The sequence below is a fragment of the Sceloporus undulatus genome, chromosome 4 (assembly GCF_019175285.1).
Source record: "Sceloporus undulatus isolate JIND9_A2432 ecotype Alabama chromosome 4, SceUnd_v1.1, whole genome shotgun sequence".
In the NCBI taxonomy this organism is placed as follows: domain Eukaryota; kingdom Metazoa; phylum Chordata; class Lepidosauria; order Squamata; family Phrynosomatidae; genus Sceloporus; species Sceloporus undulatus.
In genome coordinates this window covers 95,481,975-95,506,075 of record NC_056525.1, presented here as the reverse complement: position 1 = coordinate 95,506,075, position 24,101 = coordinate 95,481,975, and the positions used below count along the sequence as shown (strand labels likewise).

At 40.2% G+C, this 24,101-nt stretch overlaps 1 protein-coding gene, 2 non-coding genes and 1 pseudogene across 3 annotated transcripts in view; all 4 read right to left on the bottom strand.

Moving 5' to 3' along the window:
• The window catches only part of MSH4 (mutS homolog 4), a 61,885-nt gene extending 56,213 nt beyond the window's left edge, over positions 1-5,672 (bottom strand). Inside the window, exons 1-2 of the mRNA XM_042466199.1 lie at positions 5,446-5,672; positions 1,056-1,220 (exon numbers count right to left, since the gene is read on the bottom strand). Of these exons, the coding sequence (XP_042322133.1) occupies positions 1,056-1,220; positions 5,446-5,662 (382 nt within the window). The 5' untranslated portion in view covers positions 5,663-5,672. The remainder of the gene's footprint in view (positions 1-1,055; positions 1,221-5,445) is intronic.
• Positions 5,673-8,552: 2,880 nt separating this feature from the next.
• On the bottom strand, positions 8,553-22,229 carry LOC121929000 (annotated as a pseudogene).
• Positions 19,515-19,599, bottom strand: LOC121930233. The gene has a single exon (XR_006103881.1). It is a non-coding gene; the product is annotated as a small nucleolar RNA SNORD45 (small nucleolar RNA).
• On the bottom strand, positions 21,657-21,741 carry LOC121930231. The gene has a single exon (XR_006103880.1). It is a non-coding gene; the product is annotated as a small nucleolar RNA SNORD45 (small nucleolar RNA).
• Positions 22,230-24,101: the final 1,872 nt, after the last annotated feature.

The following is a 24,101-nucleotide window of genomic DNA, read 5'->3' as shown; positions in this document are numbered from 1 at the left end:
GACCCTAAAAGGTACAATAGAAATCATGGATTTATTGCGTCTGCGAAGTCTCGTCCCTCTCCTTTATAAGACGACCCATTTCTTGGCCAAATCTGCCCGAAATATTTTTCTTTTACTTTACTGTGTTGGAATGTTTTACATTTTCTTGCTGTTTAATTTCTTTTTAGGGGTTGATTAATATTTTTATAATTTGGGGGGAGGGCTGGGGGCTTTGGGGCTTCTAATTGTATTTCTTAAATTGTATGTTATTTTATTGGTGTAATCCACTTTGATTCCTTTGAGAAAAAGCGGAATATAAATAAATATTGTTGTTGTTTTTGTTTAGTATTATTATTGTTGTTATTGTGGAGCATATTAAAGAGTCTGTGCCAGTGCTGTCCCAATATTCAATCCAACACAAAGAAATTAATTTTTGTTGCAAATAATGTCAGTTAATTGTTGAATATATTGATCACAGAAACACATAATACATCTCTAACCCTTTACTAGTCTTGACGATAGATTTACTCTTTTCAGTACATTGTAACAGTACTGAAGTACTTTAACTCAGTCTTTCTGCATAACCGTCACGTGTGTGTGTGTGTGTTCCTGTATTAAAAAATAATACATGATGAAACCAAGTATGGGGTTGGTACCAAACTTGACCATACTTAAAGAAGACACATTAAAGTCAATTCTATTTTAGTTAGTGATATGTTAAGTCTCGTTGATTTCAGTGGGTCTGCCTCTAAGTACAATTAAGGTCCAAAACACACTGCAGAAATCATCCAGTTTGAGACCACTTTAACTGGCCTGGCTCAATGCTAGGGAATTCTGGGAACTGTAGTTCAGTGAGACATTTAGCCTCCTTCATCAGAGAGCTCTGGAGCAACAATAGACTACAATTCCCCGGAATTCCTAGTACCGAGCCAGGGCAGTAAAAGCCGTCTCAAACTGGATTATTTCTGCAGTGTGTTTTGGACCTAAGTTGGGATCCAACCCACAGGGTCCAAATATTTATCTATACAATACCAATATTTATATTTTAAAGAGAACAGCGGTTAAGTCAACTATACCTGAATATCCCATGAAAGGAGTCAGGTTTCTGTATCCTGTTCTACTAGATGAGAGAGGTGTTTTCCGGACATGAGAATTATTTTGCCCTCTGGTTGAAGATGGGCTTGTCAAATTCACTGCACTAATGTTCTCCGCATAAGAACTCTTGTCTCCAAAGTATGAATCTAAAAAATGTAAAAAGACAAATATATATATTAAAGTGACATGTAGCGATAGCATGTTTTCTTTGCAAAAGCACAGAACTAAGTACAAAGCAGTAACAATCTATCATGAAGCCAGTGAACTGGATCCAAACTAAATTAATCATGTTTTACAGAAGAATCCTAGGGGGTAAGAAAGAGGGAAGGAATATCCATTTATAAAGTCCTGCTTAGTCTGAGAGCTATGAGCTTTTTACACCCCTTCCTCTTTTACTTAGTCTTTTATTTATTTATTTATTTATTTATTTATTTTACAAATGTTTCTTCTTATTTATCCTCCCCTCAGAGAAGGGGAGGATTGTTACATTTCCACTTAATTTTAACAGGATATGCAGGCAACCCCCTCCCCCCCTTTTGCTTGCAGAGAGGAAAATCTGCATTATCCTACTGTCCTCCAAAAGAATTCTTAATTCCTATGAAACAAGGAGGTCAGTGGCTTCATCCACACTGCAGAAATAATCCAGGTTGACACCCCTTTAACTGTCATTGCTCAATGCTCTGGAATTTTTTTGTAGTTTGGTGAAACACTTAGTCTTCTCTGGCAGAGATTTCTGGTACCACAACAAACTACAATTCCTAGAATACCATAACATTTAGTCATGGCAGTTAAAGTGCTGTCAACCTGCATTATTTCTGCAATGTGGATGTAGCCCAAGTTACATTAAGCTTTCAATAGGACTGAGTTATGACAAGTGGATCCGATGTATCATAAATTGTAGTTAAAGCCCATAAAAGACAAGCTCATCTTTGTAAATAAATCTAGACTCCAAATATTTTATTCTGCATTAATGTATAGTGCACACACCATACGTAGGTGCGCCATAGCAGTTAGGCTTTAACCTTACGCACAAGGCAAGCTGCGGCAGGAACAATGGTGCATGCATCCATGCTGCACACTCCATGGCGTGCATGGGAGCATGTCCTCGTTGTTTGCAACGGGGCTTAAGCATACCCAATTTTTGCCTTAAGCGTGTGTGTGTGTGTGTGTGTGTGTGTGTCCGGAATGGATCCCCAGCGTATGGGAAGGGCCCACTGTATTGCTATCTATCTATTGCTTTTTTCATCCTCATTTTACTTTTCAACATTAAAATGTAAAAACTGTTTTTCTATTGGCTACAGAAATCCTATGAATATTTATTCTGATGTTAAATGCCACAGTGCTCATTGAGGTTTATTCCCATTATCAGATTCAGATAACTACAAGGATTGTAATACAGTTGGTCCTCCACATTTGCAGCTTTGTCTTTTGAGGATTTGCAGTTTTGATTCATATGTTCTCTCTAGGAATATCTAAGTCTTCCATTGCAATTCAGCAACAAATTGACCATAGAGTTGTGCTGGAGAATGTAGAAGTTTCTAGAGAAAACAGTCTAAGCCTTTGTGTGTCCTCCAGTATGATTCTATCATCAACCTCTGGCAGACGTCGACCATAGCATTGCACTGGAGGACATGGAGATTCCTAAAGAGGTGTTTTCTTAGATATAAAAAAAAGTGGTTTTTATTTGCGGCTTTTCCACATTCCCAGGAGTCCTTCACCCATAACCCCAGTGAATGTGGAGGGACCACTGTACATAAATACAATTATAAAGCTAAAGAGATAATGCCCTCTGTCTCTCTGTGTCTTATGTCCCCAACTATATTACTTATATTTTAGCATAAAATGGGGGTGAGGAGGATTGTGCAGCACCAAAGATGTTTTCATACTCCAGCTCCCAGCATTCCTCACCATTAGCTACACTGGGTAGGTCTGGTGGGAGCTACCATCCAACATAAAGAGAATTGCACAATCCTCATCCCATTACGAAAGATGTATTTTATGTGTTAAATAATTCGGGTCTCTTAATACCTTGAAATACTGTACAGAACTGCAGAAAGTATATGTAGTTTGCTGGTAGCACAATTCTGTATCTTTTCACTCAACTATGATTATAGAAATGCAGCCTAAATCTCTGTACAACTGACTATTTGAAATGTTCAGAAAGTTCATTTTCTAAAAATGTTCATTTTCTAAAAATGAGTGGGTTTTTTTAAAATAAAAAAGTCTTATATCATAAATAGGGAAAATATAATTTTCAAGAAAGAAAAGGCTTTATTCTAGGGGGGGGGAAGTATGAAAAATGGCAGAATGCAGTTACTTCAATGAAACAATAAGCCACCATGCTTCTTGGCAAAATACCCTAAAACCTATGCTGAGGATTTAAAATAATCTGATGTGCATGTTTTGAAATATTTGGAATACACATCCTCTCCGTTCATTTTATCTTTAAGGGACAGCTATGTACCAATTGTCAATACCCTTGCTTTATGCATTTAGTATTCAAGTCCAGAAATTCTGGAGCAATGATGCCTGTTCTCTAAGAGTGATAAAGTTTCTTTGAAAGCTGGGAAGGAAGAACTGTAATGTGTGCATCAATTTAGCAAAGTACACTTTGTTTTTTGATCACATCCCATGCATGTTTTCTCAAAAGAGAATTCCCCACACATTTAAGTAACACAGTCCTATATCCATTTATCCATTAGTAAGTTACATTTGATTCTATAAAGTGGATTAATAATAATAATAATAGTAATAATAATAAATTATTTATATCCCGCCTCTCCCTATGGATCTCAATAGAGAATTACAGCCTATGGCTGCATCTGTGCTGCAGAATTAATGCAGTTTGACACCATTTTAACTGCCATGGCTCAATGCTACAGGATTATGGGAATTGTAATTTTTTGTGGCACCACAGCTCTTTGACACAGAAGGCTGAATGTCTCACAAAACTACAGTTCCCTGAATTCCACAGTCAAAGTGCTGTCAGCCTGGATTATTTCTGCAATGCGGATGCACAAATAATATGCACACTGGAAACCTTAGGATCGGTGGGAGTTGGTCAATGTGAAATAGTTCGCTTTTCAGGACTTTAGTATTGTGATCTGGTCTTCTCAATGCTTTGAGTTTTGAATTTCAATACAGTGACTTTTGTCTCTGAACTTTTTATGTGCTGTCAAAAGCTCATGAGGGATTGTTGCAAATGTGGGGTGCAAGGCAGGAAACAGCCACTAGCTTATCTTTTATAAGTGGTATATTCCCATTTATTGATGCAAGACAAGCAGAGCACCATGCTCATTAAGTTTAAAAATCCAATTTAACACAGCACCATTTACTTCTATTGATTTAACAAGGTTTGTTTTGAGATCAACAGACCCACAATAGCAGGTGCTAGAAAGAAAGAGATCTGAAGAAACCTAATAAAAAATGTAGGCTTCAAGAATTATCATTCAGGTCTCAATGAGATGGAGACAAAGTTGACAGGATTAATGGGTATTAATGGGAACGATGTTGTTTACTAACAAAACTGTTAATAAAGTTTTAATATTCAAGAGCTGAGTAGAGTGCTTCTTCTCTCTCCCAGAGTAGAGAAATTTGGGTGCATCTACACTGTACAAATAGTGCAGTTTGATTCCACTTTAAGCACTGTAGTTCCATCCTATGGAATCCTGGGATTTGCAGTTCTACAAGGTTTTAGCCTTCTCTGTCAAATAGTGCTGGTGGTGACTCACAAAGTTACAAACCCAGAATTCTGTAGGATGGAGCCATGGCAGCTAATGTGGTGCCAAACTGCGTTGTTTCTATAGTGTATATGCACCCTAGAGAAGTAGCCACAGTGCAGGAATAAAGCAAGTTGACATCACTTTAATTGTCATGGGCTCCTTCCTGTGGAATCCTGAGATTCGTAGTTTGGGGGCAAACTACAGCATAAAAGCAGATTGACGCTGCTTTGTCATGGCTCCCTCCGGTGGAGCCTTGGGATTTGTAGTTTGATGAAATAAAACTAAAGCATTGTAGCAGATTGACACTGCTTTAATGGTCACGGGTTCATCCTGTGGAACCCTGGGATTTGTAGTTTGGTGAAATAAATCTACAGCATTGTAACAGATTGCCACCACTTTAACTGTCATGGCTCGCTCCTTTGGAATTCTGGGAATTATAGTTTGGTGCAATAAAACTACAGCATTAAAGCAGACTGACACTGCTTCGTCCTGGGATCTGTAGTTTGGTGAGGCATTCATCCTGGTCTCCCAGAGAGCTCTGGAGGCGCCACTGCAAACTCCAAACCCCAGTACTCCGTGGGAGCCATGACAGTTAAAGCGGTATTGAACCGCTTCAATCATGCCGTGTGGGTGCCTCCTCCTCGCCCACCTTCCAGCCCCGAAGGGAGAAAGGCGGAGACATTGAGGCCCTCGCCTCCTCCTTCTCTCTGAGGGGGACGGAGAGCCTCGTCGTTGGAGGAGGACGTGGGGCCGGCGCTTCCCGGCGTCTGCTGGAGGCCGAACTGGTATCGTGGCCTTTGCTCCGCCGAAGGGAAGGACGAGCAACGCCCCGAGTAGGAAGTCGAGGCGGCGGAATGCTCCGCCATTTTGTCAACCTCAGAGGGGCCCAACTTAGCAGGGCGGGCTGTACCATCACAACCAACATAGGGGTCACCTCATTTCTGTAAAAATCCCCATTTTTGTAAAAATTAGCCCGGGAAGGACAAACGAGGCCGCTCATTATTGGTTTTCTTTGCTTACAAAGAAGTTTCCCCTTCTTACAACAAGAAAAACACAACCCACACAGGGAGCAACCCAAAATAGGACACCCCTATACTATGAAGTGGTTCAGTCCGTTTAATCGGCACAGGGCTCCACAGACCCGGATGGATGGGGTTTTTCTACATTGCAGCACTACACTCTTATGGTGCTGCTGTTCCACTTTAACTGCTCTAGCTGCTTCCTCCTGTTGCATGCTGGGATTTGGAGTTTTAACGAGGGGCATTTAGAATTCTCAGCCAGAGAGCGCTTAGGCCTCGCTGGACTACAAACCCCGCAATGCAACAGGAGGCAGCCATAGCAGTCAAAGTGGCATAGCAGCACTATAAGAGTGTAATGCCTTAATGTGTTTCGTTAGCTTTATAGATTGAATCCTTACTGCAGGGATAATCTAGATTGACACCGCTTTAACTGCCATGGTTCAAGACTATGAAAAAAAAAGTCAGCTCTAGTGCCACAACAAACTACAAATCCCAGAATTCCATAGCACTGTTTCTGATTTATGGAGACCCTAAGTCCATCAGTATTATTATACCCAGAATGTAGAAGGAAGGGTTCTGGCTGAAGGTGGCTTAAGCTCTAACACTTCAAAAGCCAATGTTGTTATATCCATCCCAATGGAGTGCTGGGGGACAGATTAGTATGTGACCACCCTGATAAGTTATGCCAGTGTTTTGGCCAGTTTTGCCCTCTATTCTGATGTACTGAGCTGGGGATGTGAAGTCAGTTAGAGCATATTGAAAGGAAGGAGACAGGTTGTGTTCACAGGGCTGCTACTATTCGGATGTGAGAATGGCAGAGCATCAGACATGTTGCCAAACATGTCCCATATCTGACTAGTCTTCTGTTGCTGTAATATTTTCTCATAGCTCTAACAATTAGATTTTATCTCATATTGCCATTGTTTTTCTAACTAGGCGACATGAATAAAATAGACATGCCTTCTCATCAAATTTACTAACAAAAAGGATGAAATAATTAAGAGGGATGCGTGTTGGCAGATTAATTATTCAACACTGGAATGGAGACTTTGAGCAGTCATTTACATCTTGTTCAGACCAGTCTATCTTCTCATTAGGATCTTCTTTGATTTGCTGATAGATCTGGAGGGTACTAGCTCCACAAAGAGAAATTTTTGGGAATTCAGTATGGAGATAAATACTGCCTCAGTTGTGGAAGTATTACAAGGGAATCACTTGGTTCCCAAGATGGTAACAAAATATTTTATATGCATCTCAACAGTTGCCTCTCATTTCACCTTCCCCTTTTTCTGAAGCATCTGTGGATGTTTAGAGGCAAAAAAGAAAGAAAAAGAAAAGGCAGTTTTCAACCATTTACTTTCTTTGAATGGGATCCAGGGACAACCACTCTGAAGTGCTGGAATTGCCAATTCTATAAGTAGCAAGAAAATTACTGTTTCAAGTGCAGGTTTGCTGACTGGACACGTGCGGTAATCTGGTACAATAATGTTGATCAATATGCTTGATGTTGATCAAGCAATTTATGTTAATGTTGATCAACAAATGATGTTGGAAAATAGGGAGTGGGATACAGTCATCAAAATTTTATGCAGCAGTATGCAAGTTGCTGTCCTCTAGATGTTACAGAGTTCAACTCCAACCAAACCCAGTTAGCATGTCTAACAGGAAGGAACTGAGAGAATTGCAGTCAAGGGTCTAGAGGGCATTGGGTTGTCTGACCCTGATCTGTCAGTATTTAAAGCAGAAAAATAAATATACACATTAGCCACACTTGACACCAGTGGCCTGAATCTCAGCACTAGTCAGCTCCAAGAAATCTAATTAGGAAGGCAGAAGGCAGCTTTATCAAAACATTGAGGGATTTCTTCAGTTAAAGATGCATGTTACATGCAGGAGAATCTCAAAAGGAAATGTAATCAAATACATGTTTTTACACATCCATTAGACAATGGCTAGGCATTAAATTACACACTGGCATGGTTTCCTTCAATAAGTTACTTTTCCCAATTAAGCCATGTTTCTAAAGAAGTTTCCAGTTATTTTTTGCAAATTAATCATCTACAATATAGGTCATCTTTACTAATATCTACATTTTTGCTTTTCAATGAAGTGAAGATTATGGAATTCTAAAATACATTTTAGGTTACTGTAAATACACCAGCAAATTGGGAGAGCAAGCAGCTGATTTTTATTTGCTTATTGTGCCAAGAAAAAAAAATAGACTCCATGGCTATGATGCTATCACACTGAATACCGAGTCAAAATTGGAAATTGTCTGTAATGAAAATCTGATCTGAAGTTTGTGGTCAGATCTCCACAGCAACATTCAGATGCTTAATCACATTGGACTGTATTGTTCTGCTTCATCCTCTGTCTAATGAACTGAATAGTGTTAAGCAACCATGCACACCAGGCTCTATATTTAATTCTGACATCAAATCCAGCATAAGAACAGCATACAACAGTCTCAGCTGTCCCTCCCCTCCCCCCTGGTTTCTGTTTCTAACCATTAAGGTTGCAAAAGCAGGCTTAATGTATGTAGACAGAACCACTGTGTGAAATCAAAGAATGAAGCATTTTGTTAGAAAGTACTTACAATTCCTTTTCTCGATCCAGCATGCAAGAACCTTAAATGCAACTTGAAGCCATTTTATTCTTATCTTTCAAAGCTGTGATTTTTCAAGATTCTCAGCTAACAGAACACAAATAATGCAATGGACCATGGACAATTTAAGACTTTACTTTACAATTAGCTTTAATCTGTTTCAAGCAGAATCCCATTTCATACTCAGCCAAGTTACAAATGCACAATTGTGACAAATGTGAAATGGAGGCACTTCTAGAGTTCCAGCAGAAGCAGATAATTCATCCTGTAGAAAACAATTTTCTTCTATAGCTTTTATTTAAAACTATATACAACTATTTTAACTGCTACTAAAACTGGGATTCATCACAGTTATAATAAATAATGTAGAATAAAGGAATCAATTATACAATTCAGGAATGCCATCAGTTCAAACCAAATTACATTATAATTATTAATCTTCATTAAAGATGTCACTAGTACCATAATTTTTTGTTATCATGTAGTACAAGTAAATGTAATTCAAATTGGATAACAAACTATAGCAGTTCTTGCACAGGAACTCAAGTGCATAAAGTGTCACTGATGAAAGCAAGTAATTTTCTCTCAATACAAACAGTGCTCTAGACAATTCACTGTCCAGTACATGCTGTCACCAAGAGCAAATGATTGGGTCATAAATATAAAGTCACACAATTCAAGTATTCCTCTACTGTGCCTAATACAGTATATTTTGATGTAACGTGACTAGAACAGAGCCCAGAGGCAAACATTTATAGAGACATTTTTATGTGTATGTACATCTGTTACTGAAAACCTCAAGCATATGTAACATCATTTATTTACTTTGGATACAGTCCACATATAAAATGATAGTGCTTACAATAAAGTGGAGATTTATCATGTAAACAACATTTAGAAATGTCTTCTGATGGAAAAATTCAAAGCAGCTGATTATGGCAATGCTGTATATATTAAAACCTAGCTCGCAAGTTCTGGCTGTACATTTACTCGTTGAAGGATCTCTTCAGGCATACAAAACACAGGGTTTACAGGCTTAATTTGCTCTTCTCCCAGTAATGATAGTCCAGCAATTCCAAACAAGGTATGAAATGGATCCACCTATCCAAATATACATTAAAAAGCATTAGCGGTGGGTTTACATGAAATTATGTATATTGAATGATTAACAGAAACCTATCAAAGAGGACTCAGGCTTCTAACTTAAGAATGAGTCTCAATAAATAATTTACTAACTATTCTCAAATTTCAGAATGCAGTTAACACCTAGGTGTGCATGTCATAGAAAATACAAACTGATTAACCAAGAGACAGTACATCAGCAAGTCAAGGAATCATCAAAATAGTTTTCTGGTTTCATTTATCTAGACACTCAGTAGGCTAGACTGAAATACACATCTACTATGACAAGATGCCACAGCCAGAATCCAGAGAAAGCTATCTTTTAATTTTATCTTCTCCAGGCTAAACATACTCAGTTCCCTAAATCTCTCCTCATAAGGCATGGTTTCCAAACTCTTCACCAGCTTCTCAACATCTCATGTGTTTCAGTTTCTGAATGTGTATCTATTTGTTCCTATACTATATTGATTTCTGAACATTAAGTTGGACATTAAGGTACCACTTGGTCCTAGATCTGGTCAGCTCTGGTGATGAAATCAATTCCAGTTGCCTTCAGGTCATATGGTGGAGTGAAAGCCATCTGTTTGGGAAGACAACTATCCTTTAAGGGAATAACCTACCATATCTCCTGGCCTATCAGCAAATCCTCCAGTCTCTTCATCCTGACAAGCCAAAATAAAGCTGCGTAATTTCTCTCTGTCAATCCAATGCAACTTGCCAATTATCTTCAGGGATGACAACACCCACCAGGAATCGCCTACATCTTGCCACGCTAAAATGATGCAGTAATGTCCGGACATTGTAACAGCAAAGAAATAAAGATGTTGTTAATCAGAAACAAGCATGCACAAAAATACATTGAACTAATTATTATTCTGACCAGGCTTTAAAACATTTTTTCCAATCACACATATCCATGAAAAATGTCCTTCTCCCGCTCAGCAAATTTTAGAAAATCTGTACTTTCTTTTAAATAACATGAATTCATGCATTTAATTTCCCTAAGGCTGTACAGACTCCAAAATAAGCGCTTTGGGTCCTTTGGAGGTTGCTGTTAAATAGCAGCTCTAAGAATCGGAAGTGACCAGCTCATCCCCCTTTGAATGGATGTGGCTTGCGCGAACCTCCAGCTCTTAGGACCATGCTCATTTAAATAGCTACCTCCAAAGGACCCGAAGCAGCTTTTTTGGCATCTGTACAGGCCCAAGTTTCCTATTAACTCTTTTAAAATGCCTTCCCCGTTCGTAATCTTTATATCAAAAATTTGGAGACATCATGCAACATCGTAACAGATTGGCTGATGATGCCCACGTTAAGGGGCTACTCTCAGTGGACTAAAACAAAAATTCGCCAATTCACTGATGTTTACCATAGCTTTAAAGTGAAATACTTTTTAGTATATTCTTTTCAGATACTATAGGAAGTATCAAAAGAATCTTAATTCTCGACTTCAAATGTGGTATAAAACGTTCCTATGTTTACCAGAGCACTGTGTAATATGCTTGAGTGTTTTATAGATGTTTTTAAACCAGTATGATTATTTCAATACTGATTTCTATAATACATATATCAATTGAGTCTATTGGCCTAAAGTTTTGACGGATTATAAGCCTTGAAAACTTCTTTGCTAATGCAGTTTTTGACACACATGTGAATCTCTTTTTTGTAGTAAGCAATTTGGCTAAATACTGAAACATATAATGACAATGGTGTTTTGTAGTTTATGAGTTGAATGGTTGAAGGTGTAATCCAGATATCCAAGAGAGTTCATGGGGACACATACGAAGCAAGATCAATTTTAAACAATTTCTTCCATCCTCACACCCGAAACCTTTGGAAACTCTTTTTGAAGGAGGGGTATTTGGTTTGCAGGCCATTAAGAAAGGAGGACAAATTGAGTACAATCACTCCCCTCATGAGGTGGTTTGCTGGGGAAGCCTTCACTTTCATGGAAGAGTCTGGTTCATCTCGTATATACAGCCTCTGCTGTTCTGTGGTCTTCGACACCCTCCTCATATGCCCGAGGGACGACTGATGGGGATGATTACAGGCGAAACTACATTTTTGTGAAGGGGTCCGCACGATCCCCCCATGAAAAGGAGGGCACTATCTTACACTCACTGTTAGAAGTCGCTTTTGAAAACTTTTTCTCCCTGTGCACCCACTCCACGCCCTATACTTTAAATACAAGTAGTATAATACCTTCTCGGCCTTCATTTAGGCCACAGTGGTAATGACGTTCACAAAGCCACAGCTGTAGGTCGCATTATTTGGTGCAGCTGTCCAGTATGGCCGAATTGTGCAACAATAGATCTAAATACAGATATTAAAGTTCATGTCTATTTAAAAAATGTAACTATTCAGGTCAAAACAAAGGGAGATTACAGTGAAGAATCACAAGGATTTATTGAAAGCTTTAATAAACATGATCTTCATTGGTAAACATTAGAAAAAAATTGTAATTTAAACTTAAGTTTGTTGGGGAGCAATTTGTGTGGTGGTTACGAGCGCCTGTTTTGCCCATTTAAAAAAGAGTTCCTCATATATGCCCTTTGTAGTTTTTCACTACCAACAAGATGATCCTGTTCCAGCCACTCTATGTCTAAAAGCTATCAGGCTCAAAATGCCTTCCTTCAACATTTAATCCTATTTAGCTTTAACTTAACTATAATGACAATAAGAATGTATAGCTGAACTTAATCAGCAGCTGTATTTTCACAGCCCGGTTTCAGATTCCCGTCCTAGTTTCCTTGTCCAAAACCTGCTAATAAATTTACGGCAAGAAAAATTAAACATTCTTACATTTCACAGTGCACAATGGTAAGCCCTCTCTTGTTTCTAAGCAAAACTTGGGGGGAATAATGCTGTTCTCATTAAAGCAGGATCCAAATGATTTCGCTTGTGGAACTGCACGACCAGGAGTGACACCCTCTCAACTGCAGCCCCTCTTATTCTACAGGCTCCCAAATCACTTGGAAGATGGGAAAACCCTGGTGCAGTTTTTAGTGGCATGGGAAGAAGAGTTTGTGTGTGTGGTGCACAATTACGGAGGAGGAGTGAAGGGTTCAGTCAATATATTGGGGTGAGAATCGGGCTTTCCGTCAGCGAGACGTATCTGGTCTTCTAGCTTTTCTCTCTCCCCCCGTCACCGTCTCAAAATCCCCTCAGTTCATAAGGGACACACCTCTCCGCTTGTCCATATCAATGGCATCCGGTCCCCGGAATAGCAAGTGCAATGAATTAGAGTAAGACAAGAAGAATCAACCCTAAATGTAAGGAAAGACTGCCTTAACCCCCAGTACGTTTCGTTGGATTTAAAACTAGTGAAATGAAACAATAATTCTCTACAATGATAAAGATAGCTCTGCTGTTTTACGGACTCCTCTCAATAAGGAATTAATTTGAAACAGCGTGTGGGTCACCATACATGAAAAATAAGCAGGTATCTCAAGAATAGCTTTTTGAATCAGTGATCTGTTTTACACAATCACCTTGGTGTGGAGAAGCCAGGTCTCCTCATCTGACAAAAGCCTGGAATAAAAACTGCAAGGCTGGTGTTCTTGAGGTTCATTTTAGGGTGGACAGTCGGGGACAGGGGTTCACACCACTGGGGGTTGGATCTAGGCACTAGGGTTTTGGGGGTGGGAGTATCAGAGATACTAGTCTCATTTATTGCAACATTTATTTTGTTTTTCTCTATTTTACGTTCTTCGATTCGTTCGTCAAAATACTGTGTAGGGTTATAAAGCACAACATCGATACTGCGGTTGTTCTCCCACTGGACATTTCTTGCTATGATAGTGTGGCAAGCTTTCTATCTCAAGTAAATTAATGTTGGCTAATTCTGAAATCCTTCATTATCTACAACAATTTTAAGCAGCTGTTCCAATAAGAGGAAATCAAAACTTACCAGAAGAGCTCAGTGTTGTACTGCACAAAAAGAACCCTTGTATCTATTCTCCTGAAAGAAATTTAAACGAATGTACATTGGGTAGGATGAGAGAATGTGATTTTCATAATTTGTATACAGTGGTACCCCGGGTTACGAAATAATTCGTTCCGCGGGCGCCCCTTCGTTAACCCGAATATCTTTCTCAAACACGAAACAAAAAAACAAAAAGCCATAGGCGCTAGCGCTGGAAGCCTTTCGTGCGAAAAAAACGCGCCGAAAAGCACCAAAATTTTTTTTAGTAAGCGCAAAAAAAAAAACGTTAAAAGGAACCCCCCAAGTTTTTTCCTATGGCAGTTTCGTATCCGGAGGGAAATTTCTGTAACTCGGGGCTTTCGTTCCGGGGTGGGTACCACTGTACTACTTAGTACTTGTGAAGAACTCGATTCAACACTCCTAGGAGGAGTTGACAATATTTTTTAAAATATAGAAATTCAAAAAAAAGGAACCTTGATTTTGTCAATTTATTTAACAGAAACCATTTACTTACATGCATTTTAAGGGCATTGAGATCCGTGGTTTGTTATACATGGGATCAACAACTAATCAGCTAATCAAGGGACAAATGTTAGCCAAAATTACAAAACATTGGCCTAACTGATAATTTGTTTAAATAGAACCTATTCACTTAGCAAAAAGCAAAGGCAACCAAAGTAGACTAACTATATCACAGATCTCAGACGTAATTTAGAGCTAATATGGAATCTAACATCAGCCCTAGTCAGATAAATACAGTAACTCATCATAGATCTGGGAAGACACAACTTATTTAAGGGATACAATTGACTCCCTTACCTTCTGAACTTCATGCCGAGCATGTAAAAACACACTAAGAAAAGTTCATAAAACAAGCAGGTGGATATAGATCTTTTAGTTCTTTGCATTATACCAAATAAATGAAACATTAAATATATACATTTTTAAATGTACCCCATCTATCTTCACGAACTAATGAACCCCTCCTTCCTTTTGAGGTTCTTTAATAAGGGTACAATAGTATTTGTATCAACAACCTGGAGACTGTCACTACCAAAGTCAGGAATTCTTGAAAAATAAAAACTTCGTTCTAAATTTAAGTTTCTACATCAAAGATTCCAAAGAAATTGCCCAAGATAACACCAAACAGTTGGAATATCAACAAAATATAGGATGATGCCCTATCTGAAAACAGAGCTGGTGAATGGAAAATCAACGTGACTTCATAGTGTTTCAGTAAACTATGAATGACTGCAATTTTTTCGTAATAAGTAATTTGAGGACGTTAACATTGGTCATGCTGTAAGAATATTAACTATTAAACACTGCATACACCTCAGGACTAATTTAATACAGTGGTACCGCGGGAAGAATTACAGCTTCCGACTTTTTCGGGCTACGAAACATCCCCTCGGATATTTATTGTTTCGGCTTACGAAGGTTTTTCGGGTTACGAAAACCCTCGGGCTATTTCTCAACGGAGGAGCAGAGACGTATTTTTTCCTTATGCGCTAGGCCCTCAGGTTCCGAAGGTCTTTTTTTTTGTTACGACATTAGCCGCGGAACGAAGTAATTTCGTAACCGAGGTACCTTTTAATGTGACCAACAGTACCAAGCTCAAATAGATTTGATGTGACAAAATTACTTCATGGAGAAAATCCTACCAACCACTTATGCGTTTTATTTGGACAATGGTAAGGCTGACTAATTTAAGTCCCAAGATTTCAATGGGTCTACTTTTTAGTGCACCATGGCTTTTAAAACTTTTAAAATCCAGTACAGTGGACTCGCCACATTCGCTGAGGTTAAGGGTACAGGACACCCGTGAAATGGGAAAAAACACAGATTAAAAAAATACATTCTTTCTTATCTGAGAGAACACCTATCTAGCAATCTCTAGGCCCTCCAGGGCAATTCTTGTTGGGTATAGCAACTCCCCCATGCTGGCATGTTTTAAGTGCAAGTCTGTGGTAACCTCCTGTTTTTTGAACACACCCTCTCACTTCCTTCAAGCACACCTTTCTTAGGCGCATTACAGACCGCCCTAAAGCGGCTGATCTGCCACCACCAATAGCTACGCCGAGAAACCCCAGTGGCCAGACCGCGAGGCTTCCCGGCACAGCTAAAAAGGAGCGCTGAAATGGCACTCCTTTTTGGCCCCCGGAAGTGGTGCGGCATCACTTCCGCTGCACCACGTCCAGACGCTGTGCATCCGAGATGTCAAAATGGTGACCCCCATGTGGACAGGGGCCGCCATTTAGTACGAACTCTGCGCGTTCTAGGAACAGGGCCGGTTAAGAAGGTGAGACCCTTCCTAACCCTAGCACGCCCCTTTCTAACCCTAGGACGCGCAGAGCGCATACTAAATGGCCGTGTGTAACGCGACTAAGTCTTCATTTTGTCTCCATGTGGTCAGCATGTTTCTTTTAAGATGCTGACAAACTTCTAAATGCCCTTTTTCAAGTAGCATGTAGAACTTCTTCTTTATCTTTACCATAAAGCTGTGCCTATGTATTTTTGAGACTTCAACTCCCAGAATTCCTGAACAGTAATAATAATAATAAATTTTATTTGTATTTCCTGCCTCTCCCTGCAGATCAAGGCGGGATTACAACAGAGAATAAAATCAACAATAAAATACAAGATACAGTACAGTTGTCTCTTGGCTTGCGTGGGGGATCCATTCCGGACCCCCTCCCTGCGTCAGCCAAAAAACGTGTAAACTTGAGTCCCATTCGATTGAATGGGGCTCATGCTTGCATTGCGGGAGAGTGCGGGCATGCGGGCCATTCACTCTCCCATTGCACAGCTTTCACGTAAGCTGGAAGCCACATATGGGGGCCTGCCTATAGCACGGGTGCACTGTATTATCTAAAAATACAATCAATACAATGAACAACTAAACTACTACCAATCACTAAAATGACCAAATCGTCATCTGTTTTCCAGGCTATCAAATTCAGAAGCAGGAGTGTTCTTTGAGATCAGCTATAGAAAGTCAGATGGATAGGCCTTCTGGAAGAGATCCATCTTAAGTACCTTCTTCAAGGCTTATAAGGTAATAATAAAATGGATCTCTTCCGGTAAACTGTTCCATAGTTTAGGGGCTGCGGCTATAAACGCTTTATGGGAAGAGGTAATTAATCTAGTTTTTGTATATTCCAATAATGTCTTCCCTGATGTTCTGAAAGTGTGGTGTGGATTGTGTAGGGCAAGGCATCACCTTAAGTAACTCGGGCCCAAGCCATGTAGGGCTTTCAAGGTAATGACCAACACTTTGTATTGCGCCCAGAAGCTGATTGGCAGCCAATGAAGAGATTTTAATATTGGAGTAATATGGTCTGATCTTGATGTTCCCATAATCAGTCTGGCTGGAGTGTTTTGGATCAATAACCCCGTGTAGAGCACATTACAGAAATCTAAACGAGAGGTTACCAGTACATGTACCACTGCTTCAAGGTCCCTCTGGGCCAGGTAGAGGCGCAGTTGGCCTATCAACTGAAGTTGGTACCAAGCACTCCTGGTCATCACCTCCACCTGAGATGAAAACTGTAGAGAGGAGTCCAGGAGCACTCCCGAACTGCAAACTTCATTCTTTAGGGGAAGTGTGACCCCGTCCAGGACTGGTTGGCAAATCTCCATCCCTGGATCAGAGGTACCTATCGCAAGCACCTCTGTTTTCTCTGGATTCAGCTTGAGTTTGTTTTCCCTCATCCAGCCTATTACCAACTCAAGACAGGCATTTAGAGCAGAGATGCCATCCTTGGTCACTGCAGTAGTCAGAGACATATAGAAGTAAATTTGGGTGTCATCAGCATACTGATAACACCGCGCCCCATGTCTCAGGATGATCTCTCCCAGCGGCTTCGTGTAAATGTTAAACAGCATGGGAGACAGAATAGCACCCTGAGGGATGCCAGATGTCAGCTCTCTTTTACGAGAGCAGCTGTCTTCCAGTATCACCATCTGGAATCTGCCCGAGAGGTAGGAATGGAGCCACTGGAATGCAATGCCTCCAATACCTAACTCCCTCAGGCATTCCAAAAGGATACCATGGTCTATGGTATCAAATGTCACTGAGATGTCCAAGGGCACCAGCAGGGTCACACTTCTCCTGTCGATGCCCAGACAGAGATCATTGACCAAGGCGACCATGAGAGTCTCAACTCCATATCCTGCCCTGAAACTGGTTTGAAATGGGTCTAGATAATCGGCTTCATCCAAGACAGCCTGGAGTTGGAAGGCAACTGCCCTCTCAATCACCTTGCCCAAGAATGGAAATAAGGAGACCGGCCTATAATTGTTTCTTATCAGGGGATCTAGGGAGGGTTTTTTCAAGAGTGGTTTAACCACCACTTGTTTGAGCTTAGATAGAAATTTCCCCTCCCCGAGGGATGCCTTGATTATACAGTAGATTGAAGTAATGCTGTTACTGCATCCCATCCCGGAGCGGTCAACCAAGATGGGCAAGGATCGAGGGAGCATGTTGTCTTCCTTACACATCCAAGAAACTTGTCCACTTCATTGTTATTTACAAACTCAAAATGATCCAGTCTAACATAGTCCACAGAGTCACTGGATACCTCTCTTATAGTTTCCGTTGTAATACCGGCATCAAGATCAACTCTCATCTGAGAGATTTTATCAGCAAAAAAGTAGGTGAATTTGTCACAGCAGGCTTTGGATGGTTCTAAAAGAGGGTTCAGGGTGGGAGACCACTAGGTTAACTCTTTAAGCACCCTGAACAACTTTGCTGGACGAGACTCTGCTGATGTGCATACTGACTGGGACTTCTGGGAACTGAAGTTCAAAACACCTGGAGGCCCAAAGGTTGAGAACCACTGCTTTAGATGAAGATTCTTGTCTCATCTTTTGCTAGGCTGATACACATGTGTGAGGAATGGTTGGTTAGTCTTCTGTTTCTCATGTTTTGCTGGAAATGATCTGCTGTTGAAATCTAACAATTCTAAGGTCAAGATCTGCCAGAAGTTGACCATGAAATTACTCTGGAGGACCTACAAATGCCTAGAGAAATGTTCTCTCTAGGAATCTCTGGGTCCTCCAGCATGGCTTTTGACAGAAGCTGACCATAGTGTCACACTGGAGAACCTAGAGATTCGTAAAGAGAACACATTAAGCAAATCTGTTAATAATCAAAGCCGCAAAAGTCAAAGCCGCAAATGTGGAGGTTTGACTGTCAGGTGTTAGTTAGGGAGCCCTGTCAGAGGACCTTGAAAAATTGATTTTTAATTTAAACATAAGTTAAACTTATGCGACCAAAAAAAGCACCACCAGCACACCAGATCGAATATGTGGTAATTCTGCCACATTTCTGGCCGTTATATGGCCTAATTTAAGAACAAGGAGAGGCCTTTTCAAAGCAGGAACTGACCTATCTGGCTGGGGAGGGGACATGGCAAAATTCCATCATCATCTGGGGACATCTGAGGCATTTTTCTTCAAAAACCTTTAGTTCTGGAGGCTCCAAAACAGCACTGGGGGCACACTTCCTCCCCATTCCATGGCAGAAAATGCCAAACTCATCTAACTCTACCAATATCTCAGATGACAAAATTATCATACTACATGCATGAAAGCTTTTTCATCCCAGGCTTTTCCCCACCACTCTTCATACTGAAGTATTACTCCCTCTTTTAGTCAAAGAATTTGGGAGAGCTGTTAAACCAACAAAAAAATCTACACATATGCAAGCTTGGACGGTTCTCCAATAGTGAGGTGTGGGCAATTGTTGGAGACCACACTGCCCCCCTGACTGCATTGCCCCAATCTTCAACAACCCTCTCTCCCAACCCTCCAGGGTACATAAGGGCAATTTAGCCACATTCTGACCCATTTTAAGTCCAGGAGAGTACACTTCTAGGTCACTTCCCATGAAAAAAAGGGCATCTCCTAGATTCCAAATACTCTAAAACAAAATAAAACTTAACACCCATCCACTGTGGGATGTGGTAGAGAGCACACGTTCCCCATTCTTGTTCTATAGGATACTGGAAATTGTAAAAACAATATATTCATAATAACCTTCTCAGGTCTCAGAGTAATTCTAGAGCTATGGATTAAAAATACATCAATTGTAGTTTCAGATAAAAACTGCAGAATTCATCATTGACCCAATGAAGTACTGATGCAATGTGTTCCACTTCAAAAATATGTACAATTTGCAAAATCCCCACTAAGCTTTGAGGAAAATGCAGACCTAGTGTTAGGATGTGCAGAAAAGATCTGAGATACTATTGCTCTGTCATTATAAAATGGTTCTGTGCTGATCTTTAAAGGCAAAACAGCAAAAAGCCAGAGGCAGACAATAGCTTTATAAAGATCATCTCCAAATCTACAACTGCATGCAGACTTTGGGGTTTTCAAAAAATATTATCAGGCTAAATGATTGCAGGTAACATTTTTCACCAGATACACTAGAGAAGAATCCTGTAAGACTCAGCCTGTATACTATTGTTGACCTGTAGTTGAGCCTAAAAAGGGCATTACAGTGCGCCCTTGCTATCTGCGGGGACCTGTTCCAGATCCCCTGCAGACAGTAAAAAACATGGGACCTTAAGTCCCATTCTTCTCAATGGGCACAAGCTCCCGCAGCCACATGCACACACATGTCCATTGAGAAAGCCAGGGCTTACTGTCCGCAGAAGCTCAAACGACACATGGCAAGTCTGCGTTTGGCACAGGCGCGCTATATTTTGTAGCTAACTGTTGATAAGGCTCAACTGAATAAGAGAAATTCCTATCTGAAAGAGCAATATTTAACTGATACTCAAGTCCTACAATGTATCAAGTTTTAGTAGCGGAAGATCAGAAGATTAGCTATAACAAATCAATTCACTAAAATGTGTGTTTACCTGGACAGCACTAAGGGTATATAACAGGTGAGGATCATGACCTATGCTTGCACTTATTCCTCCACATTCATGTTGACATGATTTGATAAACTCCAGAATTTCTTCTTTGCTCATACGATGCAACTGTCCCATAAGATCCATTACTGTCAATCCCCAATAAACACCACTCATTCTTAAATATTCTGACATACAGTATTCCTGGGGAAAAAAAGTATAATATTTTAGTTCCTAAAATGATAGAAAAAAAGCAGGCAATTATTTACAAAGCAGAATGTTGCTAGTAGCAGCTACATTTTCCCAGAAAGATTTCCAGCTTGTGTAGAACAGTGCAAATGACAAACAAATGACTACCTCCCACGTATTTAACTAACTTCCCCAGATACCTCAAAGGGCTCAAACTGCTTTGTTCCAAAGATAAAATAATCATTTTGTCCACTATGTCAGTATTTACCCATATAGTAGGTATTAGTTCTACATAATCAACTATCATGCTTTTGTTTTTTCATCTGCTTATATCATCACAGCAATTTTACGTTAGATTAAGATTAAAATTACCTATTCCAAGCATTACTTCAATCTAAATAATTTTTGATCTCAGCATTCAGCTCTTTCTCAAATTGCCTACATGTCATGTCTTCAGAACAATGGTCTAAATGCACACTGACTGTATAACTAAGGGCCTGAACAGACAGGCCAAAATAAAGCTGCTTCGGGTCACTTTGGAGGTATGCTGTTTAAATGATACATGCATCTTAAGAGGCCAGAAGCTCCGCCAAAGCTGTGCTCCATTCCTTAGGACTGGAGTGTGGCTTTGGCGCGCCTTCTGGCCTCTTAAGATGCATGTATCATTTAAACAGGCATACCTCCAATGACCCGAAGCCGCTTTATTTTGGCCGGTCTGTTTGGGCCCTAAGTTTCCAAAATCAAGAAAACTCTATTAAAAACAAATTATGGCCTGGAGCCTATAGTGTTCATTGCTAGAGCTTGTTTAAAAATTTTTATTACATACTCTGATGAAATGGTTATGGAGTACTCGCAAGCCCTATACAATGCTGGAAACCTGTGCAAATAACATTATGCACAGCTGTATACAAGGTAACTTCTGTAACACCACAGTTATTGTTGACTGTACCAATATACTGAGCTGCTTAGACATGATTTAGTCCTTAAAATGGTACTGATCAAGGTTAAAATTTATTATTATTATTTAACATTAGCCCTTTATCTTTCCGCCAATTATTTTATAAGGAAACCAGAATGAAGGTCAGAATACAATCACATGCTAGCTGGTTTACATCCAGTTACAATGATGTTTCTTAGGTCTCAGTGTAATTCTACTGAGCTAAAGAGCAAATCTTCAGCTTTGGAGTCAGATAATACATGCCAGGTTACATCACTGACCTAGAGAAAAAACATCAGCCAATTCTTGAACTAATACAATTTCCCTATATACTCATATGCAAGTCGTTGTTATAAACTATGTTAGGAGAAATAAACAGTGCTCTGATGCATATCAAATGTGATTACTCACATAATCATCCTTCTTGTTCCATAAGCAGCTATGTAGTCTGCATGCTTCTCTAAACAATGTGTTGTGGTCGTTTTTTATTGTGACATCTTTTTGTGGCGTTCCCTAAAACAAATATTGTAGAGTAAATTTTTTCAAAGGTGGGTCTCATCTGAATTTCTAGTTACAACAATGTAATTAAAAATGCGCAGAAGGAAAATACTTGTGTGCGTGCGTGCACACACACCACTTGAGATCTTAGTCCTATTCTCAATACTGTTGCTCTCCTTCCCCACCTGGTGGAACTTGAGCCTTGAACTGATCACTTGCAGCACTTCTGCAGTGGCTGCCTGCATTAGGGACAGGGACCACGTGTTGCTCATTCTCAATTTACCAAAGAAGTTTCAAACCACAATGTAGGCATTTCCCGCTCCAAATGATTGTAGATTTCCAATGTTGTTTTACTCCATTCTAATGCTACTTCTGTACTAATGAAACTGTGTAACCCCAAACTGCCTGAGAGGGATTCATCAGGCAGGTCCAGCTTCCATCAGGAAGAAGGAAGAGGCCCTCCTCCCAATTCATCTGCCTTGGTCCAGGCCTCAGAGGGAGAGAAGAACCCATGGACCTCATCCCTTTCCCTCCTCATTCCCTTCTTCCTTTTGTGTCATGTCTTTTAGATGTAAGCCTGAGAGCAGGGAACGTTCTGATTAAAACAGTATTGTAGCCGCCCTGAGAGCCATTAGGGCTGAATGGCAGGATATAAATACCTAAATAAATAACTTAAATAATATAAAATTTAGCACTTTTCTTCCCCACAGACTTTGCTGAAGCATTCTTAATGCAAACACTAATGTGAAAAGTTAGTTATTAAACAGACTAAACTAAAACTAGAATTTACTCAATTGTGGTCTCCAAAAAATGTGCTCAGTTACCAAACTTTTTTTTTGGTACTTTAAAATCAAATTGAGCACCGCTTTCCAGCAACCTTAATAGTTTCAGTGTACAAGAACCAAGAAAGAGACAATGGCTCCATAGTTACTGGGTCGGGGGATACGGAAGATGATGGCGGCAGCAGTTAATCTCACTTTGTGGGAGCTGGGAGCTAGCAGATAAGCTAAACAGACTGTTCAAAAGTATGTCAATCTAATCCAGAAAAGACTTTTTTTAAAGAGAATCCTAATGTCACAGTTCTTGCTTTAGTACTATCCACTGACTGTTTACATTGAAATTCAACCTGCACCATATTTACAACTTAGGAACTCAGGCCAAAATACACTGGAACAAAACAAAGTGATTAGGATAAATTGTGAAATTCTATAGATCTCGATTTCCTAGATTCCCATTGATATAACGACCCAATACAGCTAGAATTAATAACTGGTTCTCGGGCTCTAAACGTTAAAATAGATGGCTCTCCTTTGTGTTGTGGAGTTTGTGGGGAGGGAAGAGAAGTTCCTATGTACCTAACTTCGGTGGGGAAAAGATAGTCCCATTACAGCTATAAGAACAGCTCAGATCTTGCTTTTTAGAAAGGGGGAAAAAGGGTTGACCTATTCTCTTTTTAGAAGGGCCTTAACCTCTGTTGTGTTGTGTTGTTGTTTTGTTGTGTGCTTTCAAGTGGTTTCTGATTCTCTTCTAAGTCTTCCAGGCAACTTTAGTTGAGGTTGACCACAGAGTTCACTGAGGACCTAGGATCCTGGAGAGAATATATCAATCCAATCCGGTCATAATAACCAAAGCTGCAAAGGAGTCTGCTGTCCTGAGGTCAAAACACACTGCAGATAGTCCAGTTTGAGGCCGCTTTGACTGCCCTGGCTCATGGCTAGGGAATCCTGGGAATTTTGTTTATTGTGGACCCAGGAAAGCTCTCTGCAGGAAGGCCAAATGTCCTCACTAAACTATTCCCCAAATCCCCTAGCATTGAGCCAGGGCAGTCGAAGCGGTCTCGACTGGATTATTCCTGCAGTGTGTTTTGGGACCCATAACACTGGAGAAAGAACCCGGTTTGGCCCCTCTTTCAATGTGTCTTGGCTCAAGGCTATGGAATTCTGGGGAGATGAGTTTGTTGTGGCCCAGAATTCCTAGCCTTGAGCCAGACACATTGAAGAGGGGGCCAAACCGGGTTCTTTCTCCAGTGTGGATGCAGCCTTCGTTCCTCGTACGCCGTCCTTTGGGAAAAAAACAACTAGCATTTCACAGTCGTCTTCAAGCGACGCCTCGGATGGTGGTGACCCAGGCCAATCCGAGGCTCT